General features: G+C 55.0%; 1 protein-coding gene and 1 long non-coding RNA gene across 4 annotated transcripts in view; one reads left to right on the top strand and one right to left on the bottom strand.

Moving 5' to 3' along the window:
- Window positions 1–1188: 1188 nt before the first annotated feature.
- Window positions 1189–7701, bottom strand: LOC141374503 (uncharacterized). 3 transcript variants are annotated; one of them, XR_012381437.1, is made up of 4 exons: window positions 7561–7701; window positions 2212–2378; window positions 1390–1512; window positions 1189–1287 (listed from the first exon to the last, which is right to left on the bottom strand). It is a non-coding gene; the product is annotated as an uncharacterized lncRNA (long non-coding RNA). The 3 variants fall into 3 exon arrangements; XR_012381436.1 differs by having other exon boundaries at window positions 1250–1512; XR_012381438.1 differs by lacking the exons at window positions 1189–1287; window positions 1390–1512 and adding an exon at window positions 1531–1695.
- Window positions 7702–11564: 3863 nt separating this feature from the next.
- Window positions 11565–16478, top strand: part of DISP3 (dispatched RND transporter family member 3) — a 69195-nt gene continuing 64281 nt past the window's right edge. The window contains exons 1-2 of the mRNA XM_025855921.2: window positions 11565–11684; window positions 12444–12583. Coding sequence (XP_025711706.1) covers window positions 11565–11684; window positions 12444–12583 — 260 coding nt within the window. The remainder of the gene's footprint in view (window positions 11685–12443; window positions 12584–16478) is intronic.

Genomic DNA, 16478 nt, shown 5'->3' with positions numbered 1-16478 from the left:
CCCTAGGGGCCCATACTCTCTGCCGAGGACGCTTTGTTGGGAGCAGAGCAAGTGCACTGAGGCCCTTCCCCTGCTGGTCCCGGTGCCCCATCACAACCCATGAACACTCCAACCCGTGCCTCTCCAAAAGGCCCCGGTGTCTCTCCGTGCCTCCCCCTCCCTAGGCCCTTCCTCCAGGCCCATAATGCCTTCCCACTCCCAGCTTGTCCCGAGAACGAAAAGCAGTCTGTGAATTTTCTCAGTTTATCTTGGGGAAAGAAAGGCCCAATCTAAGGCCCCTGGATGGATGCCCTAGAAGGACGAAGAGGGCTGTGACTCAGCCGGGCCTCTCTGGCTGAGGGGTGGCAGAGGCTGGGGCCCTCCGGGGCAAAGTGGAAAAGGGGCTGTCTGCCCGACCTGGCTTCCTGGCTCGGGGACAGGAGTCAGAGAGCTCCCAGAGGCATTCATGTCGGCAAGGAGGACCGTGGACGGGGAGTCACCACTTGCTCCCCTCAAAGCCAAGGAGAGGCCACTGGAGACCCAGAAGCAAGTTGGACTCAATCCCTCAGCCCTGTTCTCCCACCCAGAAGGTGGCACTTCCAGCCCTCAACACAGCGTCTGTCATGGGCAGGGCCACCTCTTGTAAGAACGAGGAGAGGCATCTCTCAGGATTAACAATACCCAAACCCTTTGATCCAGCAGCTTCGCTCCAAGGAATGCACCTACGCAGAGGTTCAGCGTGTATGCCCAGAGCCGCCGGGGGCAGGGGGGTGCTAGAAGCCACGAAATGCCCATAAGCAGGGGACAGGTTAGATACATGGTGGCCCAGCCATGCAGCATTGCAACCAGGTTCAGGAGGGATGAGGCAGCTGTGATGTGCAGGCGGGGAATCGTCACCAAGATCTGCCGAGGGACGGAAGGATATGCAAGGGACCGGGAAGAGCGGCCGCTCCAAGGAGGGAGGCAGAGTTACAAAAGGACAAATCCTGCATGGTCCCACTCCTCCAAGGCTCCTGGAGAAGCCAAATTCAGAGAGACAGAGCAGAACGGTGGGAGTCAGGGGCCGGGGCAGGGGGATGGGGAATTACTGCTTCGTGGGGCGGAGTTTCACTTTGGCGGGATGAAAAGAGTCCTGGGGATGGACGGTGGCGGCAGCTGTACAACAGTGTGACTGCGCTGTAACTTAAACACCGTTAAAATGGTAAATTTCCCGTCATGCGTAGTTTACCACGATAAAAAGAAGGAAAAGGAAGGCGGGGGGCAGGGGATAGTCGAGGGGAAGCTCACTCTTGCTGTCTGTTCGCACTGCTTGGACCTAACTAAAACCACACACTGGTATTACAAAATGCATTTAAAAAATAGTTCTGCCATGGAGACTCCTCTTCTGCCCACACCAGCCACACTCTGCACAACCCCCCCTGGGCCGAGGTGATAGAGGTCAGTGCTACTCGGTGGCTTTGGCACGGGGCTGATGCTCTTGGGAGAGTTGTAGGGGGGTGTGTGGTCCTCTCTGGGCCTCATCAACATCCCCATCTGTGCAAAGAGAAGGCTGGATCTAGTCCCACCCTCGCTGACCTTGGGCTGGTGGTCTCTGTGGCGCGGCTGAGCAGGACAAGGACAGACGGATGGCGTCTCGGCAGGGCAGAGCATCCTGGGCAGGACCGGATGCACTGCCCTTGTGAGTTGGGGCCGGCGGCGGTGACCCTTGGGTGTGTACTTTAATGAGAAGGAGGAGATAGCCTGAGCCATCTGCCGCCGCCACTGCGGTGCCTCATCTCTGCGAGCCGGCCGCTGCCTCTCATCTCCTGCCAAGCCCCATCTGTCCCCCGCCCCCAACAACAGAGGAGGTGAGGGTGGCCCCGCTCTGTAGCCATGATGTTGAGCAGGCCCTGGGTCACCCACCCCCTGGGCCAGAGTGGCTTCTCCTCCACCAGGACAAGGCTCTGCTGAGCAGCGATTGGGTGGGGAGAGGGCAGAGCCGTTGCACTTCCTCCCAAGAGAGGCTGAGTACCTGGGCTCAGGCTGGGAAGTGGGAAGCAGATCGTGGGGGAAGGCAGATTGGAAAGGCTCATCACCGGGAGAGAGAAGAGGGCAGGCGTTGGGTGTGGCAAGAGGAGCACCCACCAAGGGGATGTGGAGCTGGCTCTGGAGCCCTGCTCGGCCTCCAAGTCACTGCTCCTCTCTGAGCCTCTGTTTCCTCCCTCTGGAAACTGGCATTGAACTCACACCTACCACTTGGTGTTGGATGAGATGAAGGTGCAAAGCACCTGGCGGCACACCTGCTCATCACGGGGGGCTCAGGAGTGGGGGTGGCCTTTGTCACTGTTGTCGAGGCCCCTACCTGGGACGGTGGGTGGTCTCAGCCTGAACACCTGAAAGCCTGGGTTTTGAAGGCACATCTGGAGAAAAAGGGAGAAAAGAAGGGAAGAGCTAGGTTGGGGCTGGAATGGGACAAGGGCGACCACAGGCTAGGGTGGGCTGGGAGGGCAGTGGAGAATTGGACTCTGGCCTCAGGAGCAGCATCTGGGAAATGGGCCACAAGCCCCTTCTCCACTGGTCTTCCCACCCACACCGCTAGGCTTCCTGCCCTGCCTTCTGCACGCTCCAGTTTGCCTCCTTCCGGGCATCCATCCACGGGTTTGGCCCCTGCTTAACATTCCCCAGGAAGGATTTAAATTGGAGCAAGAATTAATTATGAGAGAGAGAGAGGTTGCCCCGTGGGCTGCAGTTAGGAGCCGGAACCTGAGCTGACAGACAGGCTGACAGCTAAGTGGGGACATTGTGGGACTTCCTGGGTGCCTGGCTGCCTTTTGTCTCACCTCAACTGCAAGAGGGAGAAAACAGCCCTCCAGAGACCAAAGAACCGGCTCAAGGCGGAGAGACAGAACCACGGCCCTCCTGGGACGCCTGGGTGGCTCAGTCGGTTAAGCATCTGCCTTTGGCTTAGGTCATGATCTCAGGGTCCTGAGATCGAGTCCCGCATCGGCCTCCCTGCTCAGTGGGGAGCCTGCTTCTCCCTCTGCCTTCTGCTCCCCCTGCTTGTACTCTCTGACAAATAAATAAAATCTTAAAAAAAAAAAAAAAAAAAAAGAACCACGGCCCTCCTGAGCCCCGAGCAAAGCAGCTGTAGTGCTGGGCAAGGGAAGGGATAGCAAGTTCAGGGCCGGGGCATCTGACCTGAGAGCCACAAGCATCCTCCTCGCAGATCTCAGTGGTTGGGGACAGTGTGTTTTTCTTGGGGGGGGGTGCTCATAAAAAAGGGAAGGGCCGATCTGTGAACTGCTGGCTTCCCCCGACATCTCGAACTCTCTTGCGTGAACTCAAGAATTGAACTGAACCTCAGAAAAGTACTGAGAAGGGCGTGTCATCCCAGACTGGTGCATGACTAACCCTTGCTGAGCACGCTCTGTGTGCCTGGCCCGTGCAGGGGTTTGACGAGGGTGACCCTTCCTGAACGTCGGGGGCATCGCAGCCTTGGGGGAGCCCTGGGCACACCTGAGTTCAAAGAGCAGTTCTGTCACTTTCCCTGGACAGGTCGCTTCTCAGGGGAACTGGTGCCTTCATCATCACCACTTGATAGACAGGGAAACTGAGGCTCCTAGAAGCTGACGGCTGGTCTGAGGACCCATGGTCATTGGGAAAGCTTGACCTCGAACCACGGTTGATTGGACTCCAGAGCCTCTTCTCTGGGCTAAAGGAAGCTGGTGACATCTTCGGCAGAGCACAGAAGGGTGGTGGGTGTCCCTGGGTCCCATTTCTCAACTCCTGTTCCTGAGTCCAATGTTCTCACCATCCCTGCCCACTGTCACTCCTGCCCCGTCCCAGCCCCTAGCCAATCTTTCCTTCTGTACTTCCCCTGATGTGGAACGAACTTTGATGTGGGCTGCAGGCAGGCATCTTGGGCTCCAATCCAGGCTGCAACCGTGACCTTGGGGAGGCTGCTTCCTTTTTCCAGCCTTATCTGTGAAGAAGAGATCTGCCCTTGACTCAACCAGCTTGATAAAATTGAGCACTGTGAGGGACGCCTGGGTGGCTCAGTTGGTTAAGCGACTGCCTCTGGCTCAGGTCATGATCCCAGGGTCCTGGGATTGAGTCCCGAATCGGGCTTCCTGCTCAGCAGGGAGTCTGCTTCTCCCTCTGACCCTACCCCCTCTTGTGTGCTCTCTCTCTCTCAAATAAATAAATAAAATCTTTAAAATTGAGCACTGTGAGAAGGTAGATGACCCAAAGATACCTCCCCCATCATGAGCAGCCGAGCCTCAAGCAGAGACCGTGGGAAGTGGGGGGGGACCCCTGCTGGAGCTCTGTGGCCTGACAGGTAGCTCTTTATACCGGGGAAGGGGAGCTGGCTTGTGGACAGGTCCCAGATAACCAATCATTCTGGCTGAGCCTGAGGATGCATTCCACTGTCATTGTTAACACCTGAGTTACCCCCCTAATCCTCCAGACTCAGGAGGCTGTTCAGACGAGCCTGCCTTTTCTGAGCAATCATGGGAAGCACTGAAAAGGAGCAGGCTGGGAAGGTCAGTGTGTGCCGATATGGTGTGCTCGGGGTGAGGGCCATAGCAGGCTGGGAAGGAGGGTTGGGGGCCCAGCTCCAGCCTGGCCACATGTTCCCTTGGCAAGTCCCTTCTCTCTCCGCTGTCCTGGGCCTCTGCCAAGGGCTCCCCCCGCTCTGTCCAGCCTGGGCACATACCAAGGCATACGGCAGGCCCCACACCTGTCTGCCTCACTGCTGCAACCCCTGTAGCTGACTCTTGGGGGGTCTCAGCCTACCTTAGCCTCCTGTGTTCTACCTCTCCTCTCCCAACTCCCCATCCCATCCCATGCCACCCCATGCTTCCCACCTGACCCACGGCCCGTCTGTATCCCTGTGCGGTCCCAACAGAGGCCAAGGCACCTGCCCCTTCCAGGACCCCATTCTTGGCTAGCTGTGGTTGGAGCCGCAGGGTGGGGTGAGCTGGGTGGCCGGACCACGACAGGACAGCAGGAGGACTAGGCGACCTTACCCAGAGCATCCCGAGCTGCGGAGCTTTAATTTATTTAATCAATTCCGGCCCCCAGGCTGGGGAAGGAAAACGGCAGGATATTAAATCTGTTGCTCTCACCAATCTGTCATAGGGATGTCAGCACACATTGATTCTTCTTCTCCCGCCTTTATTAACTACCTCCTCCGGGGGCCACTGGTTCTGCCAGTTCCAGCCTGGACCCTGCCCGGGAGCAGAGAGCAGATTGCAGGTGGAAAGGGGGGGGGTGGGGGGAGCACAGGAACCTTTCAAGGGACAATTATTACAAGAAAATGTTTAGAATTGGGAGGCGAGACCTTGAAGATCATTTGTAATCCAAATCCTCGCTGGAGAGGGGAGGGGAGCTGCCCCAAGCAGTGTGGTCAGTTAGGGGCAAGATGGGGAACTGGAATCCAGGACTCCCGACACCCAGGCCAGGGTCCTTTCTGTTCATTTAATCAACATATTTTTCTTGTGTGACGGCTAAGTAGTGACAGCATTGATTGCTCATTAGGGACTGCGTTCGGTCCCCTATTACTGCTGTGACACATTCCCAGAGACATAGCGGCTTGAAACAAACACAGACTTATTACCCTACAGTTCTGGAGGTCAGATGTCCAAGATGGGGCCCCCAGGGCTAACACCAATGTGCCAGCCAGGCTGTGTTCCATCCCTCTACGTTCAAAGCCGGCGATGGCTGGTCAAGACTTTCTCATGCCAGGTCACTTTGACATTGACTTCCTGCTTCCCTCTTTAACTTCAAAGGATCCTTGTGATTACACTGGGCCCATGTGGGTAGTCCAGGTCCATCTCTCCATCTCAAGGTCGACTGACCTATAACAACCTCTCCCCTGCCTTGGCCCACAGAGCGAAATGAAGGATCCGCGCTTTTAAAAGGGGGGCACATGGACAGCCCCCCCAGGCTTTGGGGGGCACTTTTTGCTCTAAATAATTGAGCATCCTACCCCCCCTCTTCCCAGCCCAATCTCCCATCATATGATTTATTTGCTCATAAAATTGAAGGCCTTTTCTCTGGCACCATTTTCTATTCGGCTTAGACAAATATTTAGCAGCCAGACCTGACCTTAATTTCCTTAAATATCAGGGGCCTTGGAAGATAGAGAGCCTGCCCAGGGGGTGAGGACACTGTGATTCCAGGGTGGGGAGAACGGCTGGGATGCTTCCCCTGCTGAGGACTGCATCTGCCCGTGACCAAGCAGGTGCACAGCCTCTCCTTCTCCCCCCACTGTCAGGCGCCCCCACTGCTGAGGCTGCAGGAAGAGACAAGATGCAGGTGGCGGAGCTCTGGTGACTCTTGTGCTCACTGGAGCTGGCATTCTGGGCCAGGGTCTGTCTGCGGGGGATGACAGGCAGAGCTCCCCTGCCAGGTGGGGGCTGGGCTGTACGAGGGGGAAAGAGGAGGCAGGAGTGGCCTCAGAGAGTGGGGGTGCCTTATGGGGGGCTACCAAGACTCCAGACTCCCTCATCTGTTCCTTTCCCACACATTGACTCAGTTAATCATTTCATTCATTGATTCACAGAGAGGTATTTCCCACGTTAGGCCTGGGGATCAGAAGTCAAAGCCAAGAGCTATATTCCTGGAGGCTGGCCAATAAAAGGAGGTGCAGGGGGTTTTGGAGGCAGGAGGATGGGGGGAAGGAGGAAGGTCAGAACTGTCCTCAAGAAGAGGAGTTGGCCAACATGAGTCCTGGAGAATGAGCTGAACAGTCTCCCTGCAAATGGCTAGATGTCTGAAGGAGTTCATCAGGTGTACAGGAAGCAGGGGGCCATACTGTCAGAACCTGGGGTGCAGCTGGGAAGACCAATGGTTGGTGCCATCAGGAGCCAGGGACCCTTGGGTCCTATCCTCAGACCCTGCCTCTGAAGTCCTCCCAAATTCCTTGTTGCCCTGCCTGCCCCCTGCCCGGAGCCTGTCCCTGCCTTCTGTACTCCGTTTGTGGAAGAGGGGCCACCAGCAACCTCCCAGCTGCCCAAGTGGGAACCATCCCCACCTCCTCCAACGTATAATGATAGAACCAGCCACTGTGCTAAATGCTCATGATCTCACAACCCTCTCGCGGCCACCCTGGGAAGCAGATGCTCATATCCCCGTCTTGTAGAAACTGAGGTCTACAGGGGCTAGCCTCCCTCCAAAGTCACCCACCAGCATGACATAGAGCTGAGAGTTTGCCAAGAGGACCAGGCAGCAGCGAAGGCACCCAGGCACAGAGCTGAGAGCATGTGGCACCTTCGGAGGATGGCGGGTGGCTCCCTGTCTGTAAAATAACACTGTCCAGATCCCTGCTCCTGGGTCACTTCCTCCAGGAAGCCTCCCCGTATCTGTATCTTTGTCTGTATCACGTGTCCCTACTGAATGCGCTCGGAGCTCCAGATACAATCCCCCCCCCGCCACTATCACTGTTGTGCTGTTCCCAGTATGGCATGACTCTGTGCAACACACTCCTGGGTCTGGGTCAGGTTTTGGGGCCTGCCACATTTCAGCTATGTGTCTCCGAGCCTCAGTTTTTTTCGTCAGTAGTCTGGTTTCAAAAGTGGGCATAGTAATGGTACCAACCCCATACTTCTGTCGTGAGGATCCAATCAGACAGCTCATGCGTAGCTCCTAGCAGAGTGCGGGGCATCAAATAAGCCATCCGCAGACGTGAACTTCCTTGTGGGTTGAGTTGTGCCCACCCCCCAAAAGGTATGTTGAAGTCCTAAGTCCCCGGGACCTGCGAATGGGATCTTATTTGGAAAGAGGGTCTTTGTAGATGTCATCAGGCTAAAATGAAGTCATAGTGGCTGAGGGTGCAGCTGATCTGGTGATTGGTGTCCTCATAAGAAGAGGGAAATCTGGCCGTGTGAACACAGGGGCCGAGGTTGAAACAGGCATCGAGGAGCCCCAGGACACCAAGCAGCTAGGGGAGAAGCAGGGCACAGACTCTCTCTTCAGAGCCTCCAGAAGGAACCATTTCTGCCAACACCTTGATTTCGGACTTCTAGCCACTAGAATGGTAAGAGAATACACTTCTGTTGTCCTAAGCACCCCATCCCCGCTCAACCCCGTCTGTGTTAATCTGTCATAGAAGCCATAGGAAACTAATACAGTGTTAGGATACAGCAGTGATTCTCAACACAGGTCGGGTACACAGTGGTGCTCAGTAAGCCCCGGCTGCCTTTGGTCTCCTGGGTGCCACCCTCTGCCTCCACCCTCCCCTCCGCCCCCTCCTGGCGCCAGTGCCCACCCTCCTCCCGCGCCAGGCCAGTCTGGGCTGGGGGTGACCGGGGCCGGGACTGGTGGCCAGAGCAGGTCCTGGCCCCGCGCCCGGGCCCACGGCACCTCATTACCAGGCAGAATGTAATGCAATTTCACCCATGGACAGCGCTGAAAGCCGGGCCTTTGCTGGGGTAATGGATGGGCCAGCAGGGCTCTTGGTGCCTCCTGCCACCTCCCAGCCCTTCCCAAGCCTGGCAAATCTCTGACGCACCCACGAAACTGGCATGCAGCACACTTCACAGCTGAGGCGCCCAGATAAACCTCAGCAGAGCGCTGGGCTCTTCGCTCCTGGTCCTGGAGCAAACACCAGGAGATTAATGGGTATCTCAGTAGGCAGTGCCTCTCGGCTGGCCCCCACTCCCGGCTGGGTGCCTCACTCCCGCCTCCCCATCTCCCCCGTCCAGGGCTTTGTTCTTTTCTTCCCTTTGTTTCCTGTTTGCAATAAACATGATTAATGCCAGCCCGGCTGGGCCCCATCACCCCGCCCGAGGCCGGCTGTATATCTCGGCGATGAGCCGCTGTGGCCGTGGCCATTGGGGTGGCAGTGGGCACAGGTGGCGTGGGTCCGACAGGAAGCGGCACCGTGGGCGAAGGCAGAGGTGATGTGGGCGCCACCAGGAGGTAGAAGAATGCCAGGTCTCTTGGAGGTGCCCCTGTGTACCAGCCACCCCGGGGGACTCCGAGGAGTAAGCATGGCCAGGCGCTTTGGGATTAACCCTCTCCACCCTGACAGCTGAAGTGGCTCAGCTCCTGGCTTAGTTCCTGGGGCTGCTGTAACAAAGTATCACAAGCCGGGGGCTTAAAAAGCTGGGAATTTCTGCTCTCACAGTTCTGGAAGCCAGAATTCCAATATTGGGGTGTCAGCAGGGCCATGCTCCCTCTGAAGGCTGGAGGGAAAGATCCTACCCTGCCTCCTCCAGCTTCTGCTGGTGGCGGGTACTCCGTGGCGCTCCACCACTGCCTAACGCCAGACGGCCCCTGGCTCCACATGGCCTTCTTCCCTCACGTGCCTGTCTTTGCGTGACATTCTCCTCCCTGTGTGTCCCTCCTCTTCTCGTAAAGACACCAGGCATATTAGATGAAGGGCCCACCCCACTCCAGTGTGACCTCATCTGAACTAATTACACCTGCGATGATTCCTTTCCAAATAAAGCCGCATTCACAGGTCCTGGGGGTTAGGACCTCAACACAACTTTTGGGGGGATACAGTTCAAGCCATAAGAGCTCCCAAGGCTCCCGGGCGGCTGGTCCCTCCCTCTCTTACTCATCTCTCATCACTACCTCTCACACACACCTGATATCTGGCCATCCTGGGCTACTTGCAATTCCCTAGATGTGCCATGCCTTCTCTTTCCTCTGAGCCTCTGTGTGTGCTTTTCCTTCTGCCTGGATGCCTGACTTGCGTCTAATTGTCCATCTGTCCCCCATGATTGTCAGTCCTGATGGACTCCTTGGTGAATAACTCTTCATCCATCAAGATTAACCTTAACTATAACCTCTCCCGGGAGCCTTCACTGACCCTCTGCCTCTGGGCTCCCTTAGTGCCCCATGCTTACCTGCACTGCAACTCACAACCCACGGTGGGGGGCAGAGGGGGTCTTTTATCCGTTTGCCTCTCCTCCTCAGCCTCTTTGCTTGTAGGCTTCGAATGGGCAGGGTCTGTGTCTCAACTCTGCATCCCCAGGGCACAGGTGCTGAGTAAATAAATTATTGAATGAAGAATACTATCAACCTGTATTTATTGAGCACTTACTAGGTCCTAATGCCACTCACTGTCCTAAGCCCTTGACTTGAATTAACTCCTTTCATCCTCACAATAATCCTACAAGGGAGGTCTATTATTGTGCCCATTTTACAGATGAACAAACTGAGCTCAGAATGGTTAAGCAACTTGTCCAAGGTCTAATGATTGCTAAATTACAGAGGTGGAGATTCAAATCCAGCAGTCTGAATGAGAATCCTACCCCTGCCTTGAAGGGCCATGCAGCTGAGCCTCAGGGAGAGGATCACGTACTTCAGGGTCCAAGGAGAGGCCCAGACCATCAATGCTGTGGAAGCCAGGGCCCTCAGATGTGTCCTTGGACTGAGGATGTGGCACTATTCTTGCACCTTACTGTGCAAGGGCCCTTCATCTTCTTCCCGAGACAGCGAACTCCCTGGGTTCGGGCGAGGGCCGTGGTTCCCCCTGCATCTCCCCTCCCAGATCTGACAGAGCCCACAGCAGGCAGAGCCTGGCATCTCCTGGCCTGGGGCTGAACCAGTGGGGCTTCTGTGTCCTCTGTCACGGCAGAGCAGCCGTCCAGGGAGTCTCCGAGAGAAGCAGCTGATAAGTGCACCAACTTGCCACGGGAAGCAGGAAAGGTTGGCTTTGGGGTCAGATGGACTGGTCCCTCCGTGCCAGTGCTGTGTGACCCTGGCCCAGTCACTTCAGCTCTCTGGGCCCTCATTTCCTCATGTGTACAGCTTTGACAGACAAGGAGGGAGCAGAGCAGGCAGCCGGTGGCGAGCACCACGCCTCCCTGCCTCTCCCCCACGGTGCTCCACTCCATCCTCCGTGGGGTGATGGATGCGGCCTCCGTTTCCCCGGCTTTCAACTCACATACTTAAATTCTCACCATTTTTCTTTCAAGAAATGAAGCAAAACACAGATAAACAGCCATTGAGAATCATGACTCCATAATCCAGGAATTCTCCTTCCAGTGCAATCTGTTCAGCAATTATTCTGTGAAGTGGAGGGAGAGCATCATGGGTAAGCGCAGCACGCCAATTCCCAGGGGGAGGTGAAAGCCCCGATTCTCCAGATTGGTCTTTTCTCCCCAGAAATGTCAGCACATGTCCCAGTTTGGGAATACTATGTCCCCCCGTCCTGGTGAGCCCCCGAGGAGGGGGTCTCTGCCTGCCAAGTCAGGACCCTGCTAGCAGGGCGTGGGGTGCGGGGCAGCCAAGTCAGGACCAACACGTCTGGTTACTGCTGTGAAAATGGCCAGTGGATGTCCTCTGGGGGCAGCCACGCCCAGGGAGCCAGGACCTGGGAGGGTAGATGCAGGGGGGAACACAGCCCTCGCCTGCGCCAGGGGAGTTCACCCAGTGGCCGTGGAAATGCCCGGGCTTATGGTCAAGCTTTGGCTCTGACATCCGCTGGTTGTGTAGCTTTGGGCAGGTCCTTTAGCCTCCTTGGAGCTCAGTTTCCTTGGCTGTAAAATGGGTAGCAGTAGTACTTACCCAGCAGCTGGGTGGTGAGGACTGAGAGGGAGCCTGGCGGTGCTCAGCATCATTTCTGGCCCATGGGGAGGGCTGCACACATGGCTGTCTGGCTGTCCATCATCCCAGGCAGAAGAAATGAGGACGGCCTTGATGTGCTGCTGAAGGACAGAAGAGAAAAGAGCCGGGAGTTCTACCCAACAAATCGGGAAAGGCTTCCCGTAGGAGGTAGCCTTTGAGCTGGGCCTTGGAGGAGGAGAATTTGGATTCCTGTAGGGGAAGGAGACACCGGCATGAAAGCCAACTTCCTGAACTGGCATAAGGTTTCATTGGGTATGAGGCTCCGCACACAGAGCTTGGAGCATGGGAGGTACTCAATCCACGTTCCCCTCTCTCAGGGCCCCGGGCTTAGGGAGAATGCGCTTTCCCTCTCATGGGACTTGGCACACAGTACGGGCTGAGTACATATTCCCCTCGCAAGGTTGGCACATGGTAGGTGTTCTGTATACACTCCTCTCCCTCGGGGACTGATAAGGTGCTCAATGCACGTTGTCCTCACACAAGACACGGCATACAGCTGTGTTCATCACATGCCAGGATCTTTCCCCTTCTCATCCCCCTTTAAGAGCAGGGACTGTGCCTTCTCCATGCTGCCCCACGGCATCTCACCCATGGCTGAATGCACAGTAGGTGCTGGTAAATGTGGACTGAATGGGCCTCCTCCTTCCGAGCAGGGCTGAGCACAGCAAATGGGAGCATGCAGGCAAGCTGAGAGAGGGCAGCTTCTCCAGATCCCTGGAACTCGGCTGGATGTGTGAGCATGCTTACAGCCCCAGCACTGCCTTCCCCGCCTCTCTGGCATCAATAATCTGACTGCAGTCACTGCCTCACTAACCTGCCCATTGGCTCCTCACTGGAGACCCGGGGTATGACCCTGCTGCCTGTCTGCCTCCCTCTCTTCCTCCCTTCCACTTCGCCAGGAGGGAGTCAGGCCAGACCGGCTGTGCAGGACAGCCTGGCAGCTCGCGGGCTCTGCACCTCTCAGGCCCACTCCAGGGCAGCAGCGGACTCTGAGTGCCAAAGGACTGGCAAGTGGGAAGTTGGCTGATATGCTGGTAGAGTGAGGTGCAGAAGGTGCCATTAGCAGGAGTATACTGGGGCCCCTAGGACATCTTGCCCCTGACACTGGTAATCTGGGCACCTCATTCAATCACGTTTGTCTCAAGCATTTATCCCTACCAAGCCCAGGGCTTAGCGTTAGGGATCCTGATGGGTCCCTGATCTCCAGGAGCCACAGTCCCCCAGGGGAGGCAGACTATAATGGAGATGCGTAATGCAGGCAGGACATGCTCCCATCTCTGTGCAAGTTCAGCTGTCCCTGCCTGGAGGCACAGGGGACTTCATGGAGAAGGTGACATTTGAGTTTGGCCTCAGTGGTGCATTAAGATTAGACCAGAGGAGTACAACAGGGAGTGGGAACGAGCTGTACAAAGCGTGGGGGTGTGGAAGGGCATGAAGGTGGAGACAGGTCACCTGCCCCCTTGACACATTTTTCTGGCCCATGTGGATGCACCAGCTTCTCTATTTCTCAGAGCCTGAGGAGGAGGAGAGAAAAAGCGCTGGGTTCCAGGGTCCGGGGCCTGCCACTGTCACTAACACTGTGGAGGGGCCTCAGAGGTCAGCTGGCACCTGGGATGGTAAAGAGACTTAAATTTCAGTGCCACCTGGGAGGGCCGCACTGCCTGTGGGGGTGGAGGGAGTGCTGAGAAAAGTCCGGGGTCAGTCTGGGCACAGTGGGGAGCAGTGCTGTGGCAGATGGGCAGTGTGCCAAGGGACTCTAAGGAGGGTGACAACCCCGATCTGCTCCACCCCTCCCTCATTTACACACATGGAAACTGAAGCCCAAAGAGGGAGAGTCCCCCACCCAAGGACACACAGAGCCAGGGACAGATGCCAGAGCTCCTCTCCCAACCCTGAGCCTGCCCCAGAATTACCGGAAAGGCTGCTAAAACATAGGTTCTGGGCCCCATCACCAGCGTTTCTGATTCAGATGTTTGCATTCCTAATAAGTTCCAGGGCGATGCTGCTGGTTCTGGGGACTTGACTTTGAGAACCACTCTTCTACACTAACCTGCTAGGCTGAAAAATGAGGATAACGCCATTTCTGAAAGATGGAAACAACCAGGCCCTCCTAAGCTACCAGGGTTGTAGTGAAGGGCCCATGAGGTCAAGTTTCAGGATGTACTCTGTAAAGTTAAAGCAGTGGTCCCCAGCCTTGGCTGCCCATTAGGATCATCACTTGGACCCTAAAAAGTCCTGCTGGAAAAGGGATGACAGTTATATGATGTGATGGAGGTGTTAGCTAACGTTACTGTTTTGCAAGATATAAGTGTATCAAGTCATCACATGTACACCTTAAACTTATACAATGTTAAATGTCAATTATATCTCAACAGAGTCCTGCTGCCCAGGTGACAGCTCAGACCAATTAAATCAGAATCTCTGGAATATATCCAGGCACCTGGGTTTTCCAAACCTCCCTGGATGATTCTAATATGTGGCTAGCCTTGGGAAACAGTGGAGAACCTTGTTGACATTGCAAACTCACATTTAGTAGGTGCGAAATGGGACTGAGAGTCTGCACTTTTAACAAATGCCCAGATACTGTATTTGCATAATGCAATAAATGCATCTGCATTTTAAACAAATGCCCAGGTATTGCCAATGCTGCTGGTCCATGGACCATGCTTTGAGAAGCAAGGTCCAGAGGAGAAAGAGAGCCTGAGGCTATCATCTCTGAGGCTGGTCCATTCTAAGGGTTCATCCTCACATTTGCAAACCCTCCCTCCCGGTTACCAGTGTTACCAGCAGGCCATCCTGGTTACATTGTTTCCATCCTCTCTGCAGCCCTGACTGGGGGGATCTGGGGACCATTCCAGAGCCCTACAGGCCCCCAGCTGCTTTGTCAGGCAGGAGCCAAGCACACCATCCGCTGCTCCTCATTTCCTTCATCTCCATTCTAGTCTTTGGCAAACAGCATCAGATATGATAGATTTTTTGTTTGCAAACCTAGGCTCCAGGCTGGAAATTGACATCTCTCTTTCTCCTGATGCATCCTTTGCATCCTGTGGTCTTTTTGCCCATGATTGCTCCTTGTCAGTTGCCCGTAAAGCATTTCAGCCAACTCATGAATTGGTTGAGTACCTACTGTGTGCAGAGGAGATGACAATTTGCTCTATGCCCTTCGGCAAGTGTATCACCCACCCCAACTGAGCAGCTTGTGGGTCAGGACCTTGTTTTAGTCACCTTAATGTCCTGACACCTTACTACAGTGCCTGGCAAGTAGACTGTGCTCAATGAGACTGCTGAATGAATAGCATCAGGGACCCTCAGAGCCTTGGCTTCTTAGCCTGTAGAATGGGAGTGCGAAGGCCCATTTCATAAAAGTGTAGTGAGGCTTATCACTATTGGGGAAGCCTCCGTTTTTCAAGTGGACAAATTGATGCCAATTTATACAAGTAGCAAGCCCCTGGAGAAAGTGGAACTGGAACCCAAATTATTATACTCAGGAACCTCCATGCAGGGCAAAAGAGCCACTTACCTTCTGAGGAAGAGTGGCCAGGCCAGAAGTGAAGCTGGGTCCAGGAGCTGTGGCCAGGTGGGAGGCCCTGTGGGCTGGAGAGGAACACAGCCAATGGCAGCCTGGGTCCTGGCAGAGAGAAGTGGTCCAGCAGCCAGTTCAGCCATTGGCACCTTTGAAGATCCTCTCAGCAGGTGGAGAAGCCAGCGCGAGATGTGATCTTCCGTTCCTTTTCCTGAAATATCTGCTCAGAAAGGTCAGCCAGCAAGAGTGGGCACTGACGCCAAGATGGAGGTTGGCACACTGGGCCAGGCGCCTGCCTCAGAGCAGTCTGGTCTGGGGCAGGCTTTTCTGCTGGCCAAATGCAGCTTTTCTAAGGGGTGTCCTCATCATCCACCTCTCCTTCCCAGCAGCACTGCTTGCACTGCTCAGAACCCATCTCTTCCCTGCATGAAAGGATAAGAGGGTACCATGCAGAAGGACAATCCCGAAGGGCTGTCTGGGATTGTGCATCTCATTGCACATGGCTCTCCCAGGCCAATCCACAGTCTAGTGCTTGGAACTGCAGGAGCTCCTGGTATGGGACAAATGCACTGGTACCAGTGGGGGTGCATAAAGGCAACTCGGGCCCTCCCCTGCTCCACACCCATAGCTTTGAGGTCCTCTCCATATTCCTTTCAGTCAGGCTTAGTCTCTAACGACTTAAACTCTGAGATTCAACCAATTTGGTATTATTTTTCTCAAAGATTTATTTATTTATTTTAGAGAAAGAGAGCGAGAGAGAGTGCAAGCAGGAGGGACAAAGGGAGAGTGAGAGAGAACCCCAAGCAGACTCCACGCTGAGCATGGAACCTGACACGGGGCTTGATCCTATGACACCGACACCATGACCTGAGCCGAAACCAAGAGTCAGATGCCCAACCAGCTGCAACACCCAGGCGCCCCAACAAATTTATTATCCTAAGCATCCTTGGCGTTAGCTGCCCCAAATTCCATGATTATGGGAGTCCATGATTATTTAATCAGGACTCTTTCAGTTATAAGTGACAGAAAACCTTTTCTACCCGATCTAATAGCTGAAAAGTTTCAAGGTAGGACTCAGGCATAGCTTGATCCAGGAGCTTAAGTCAAGTCTCCCTTTGTCCCTCAGTTCATGGTGAGGCTGGCATACTTTATTCTTGGAATCAGTGTGGTGCCATGATGGCTATTAGTAACACAGAGTCCTGCAGGAAAAACAGAGTCTCTTCCTCGCTTCCTTCTCACTCCTCATGTCATGCCCAGAAATTTTTTTTAATTTTTTATTGTTATGTTAATTACCATACATTACATCATTAGTTTTGGCTGTAGTGTTCCATGATTCATTGTTTGTGCATAACACCCAGTGCTCCATGCAGAACGTGCCCTCTTTAATACCCATCACCAGGCTAACACATCC

This window comes from Callorhinus ursinus, unplaced genomic scaffold, assembly GCF_003265705.2.
Source record: "Callorhinus ursinus isolate GAN/ISIS: 27379988/994484 unplaced genomic scaffold, GSC_fseal_2.0 scaffold18, whole genome shotgun sequence".
NCBI classification, from domain to species: Eukaryota; Metazoa; Chordata; class Mammalia; order Carnivora; family Otariidae; genus Callorhinus; species Callorhinus ursinus.
This window is presented reverse-complemented; position numbering and strand designations above follow the sequence as displayed.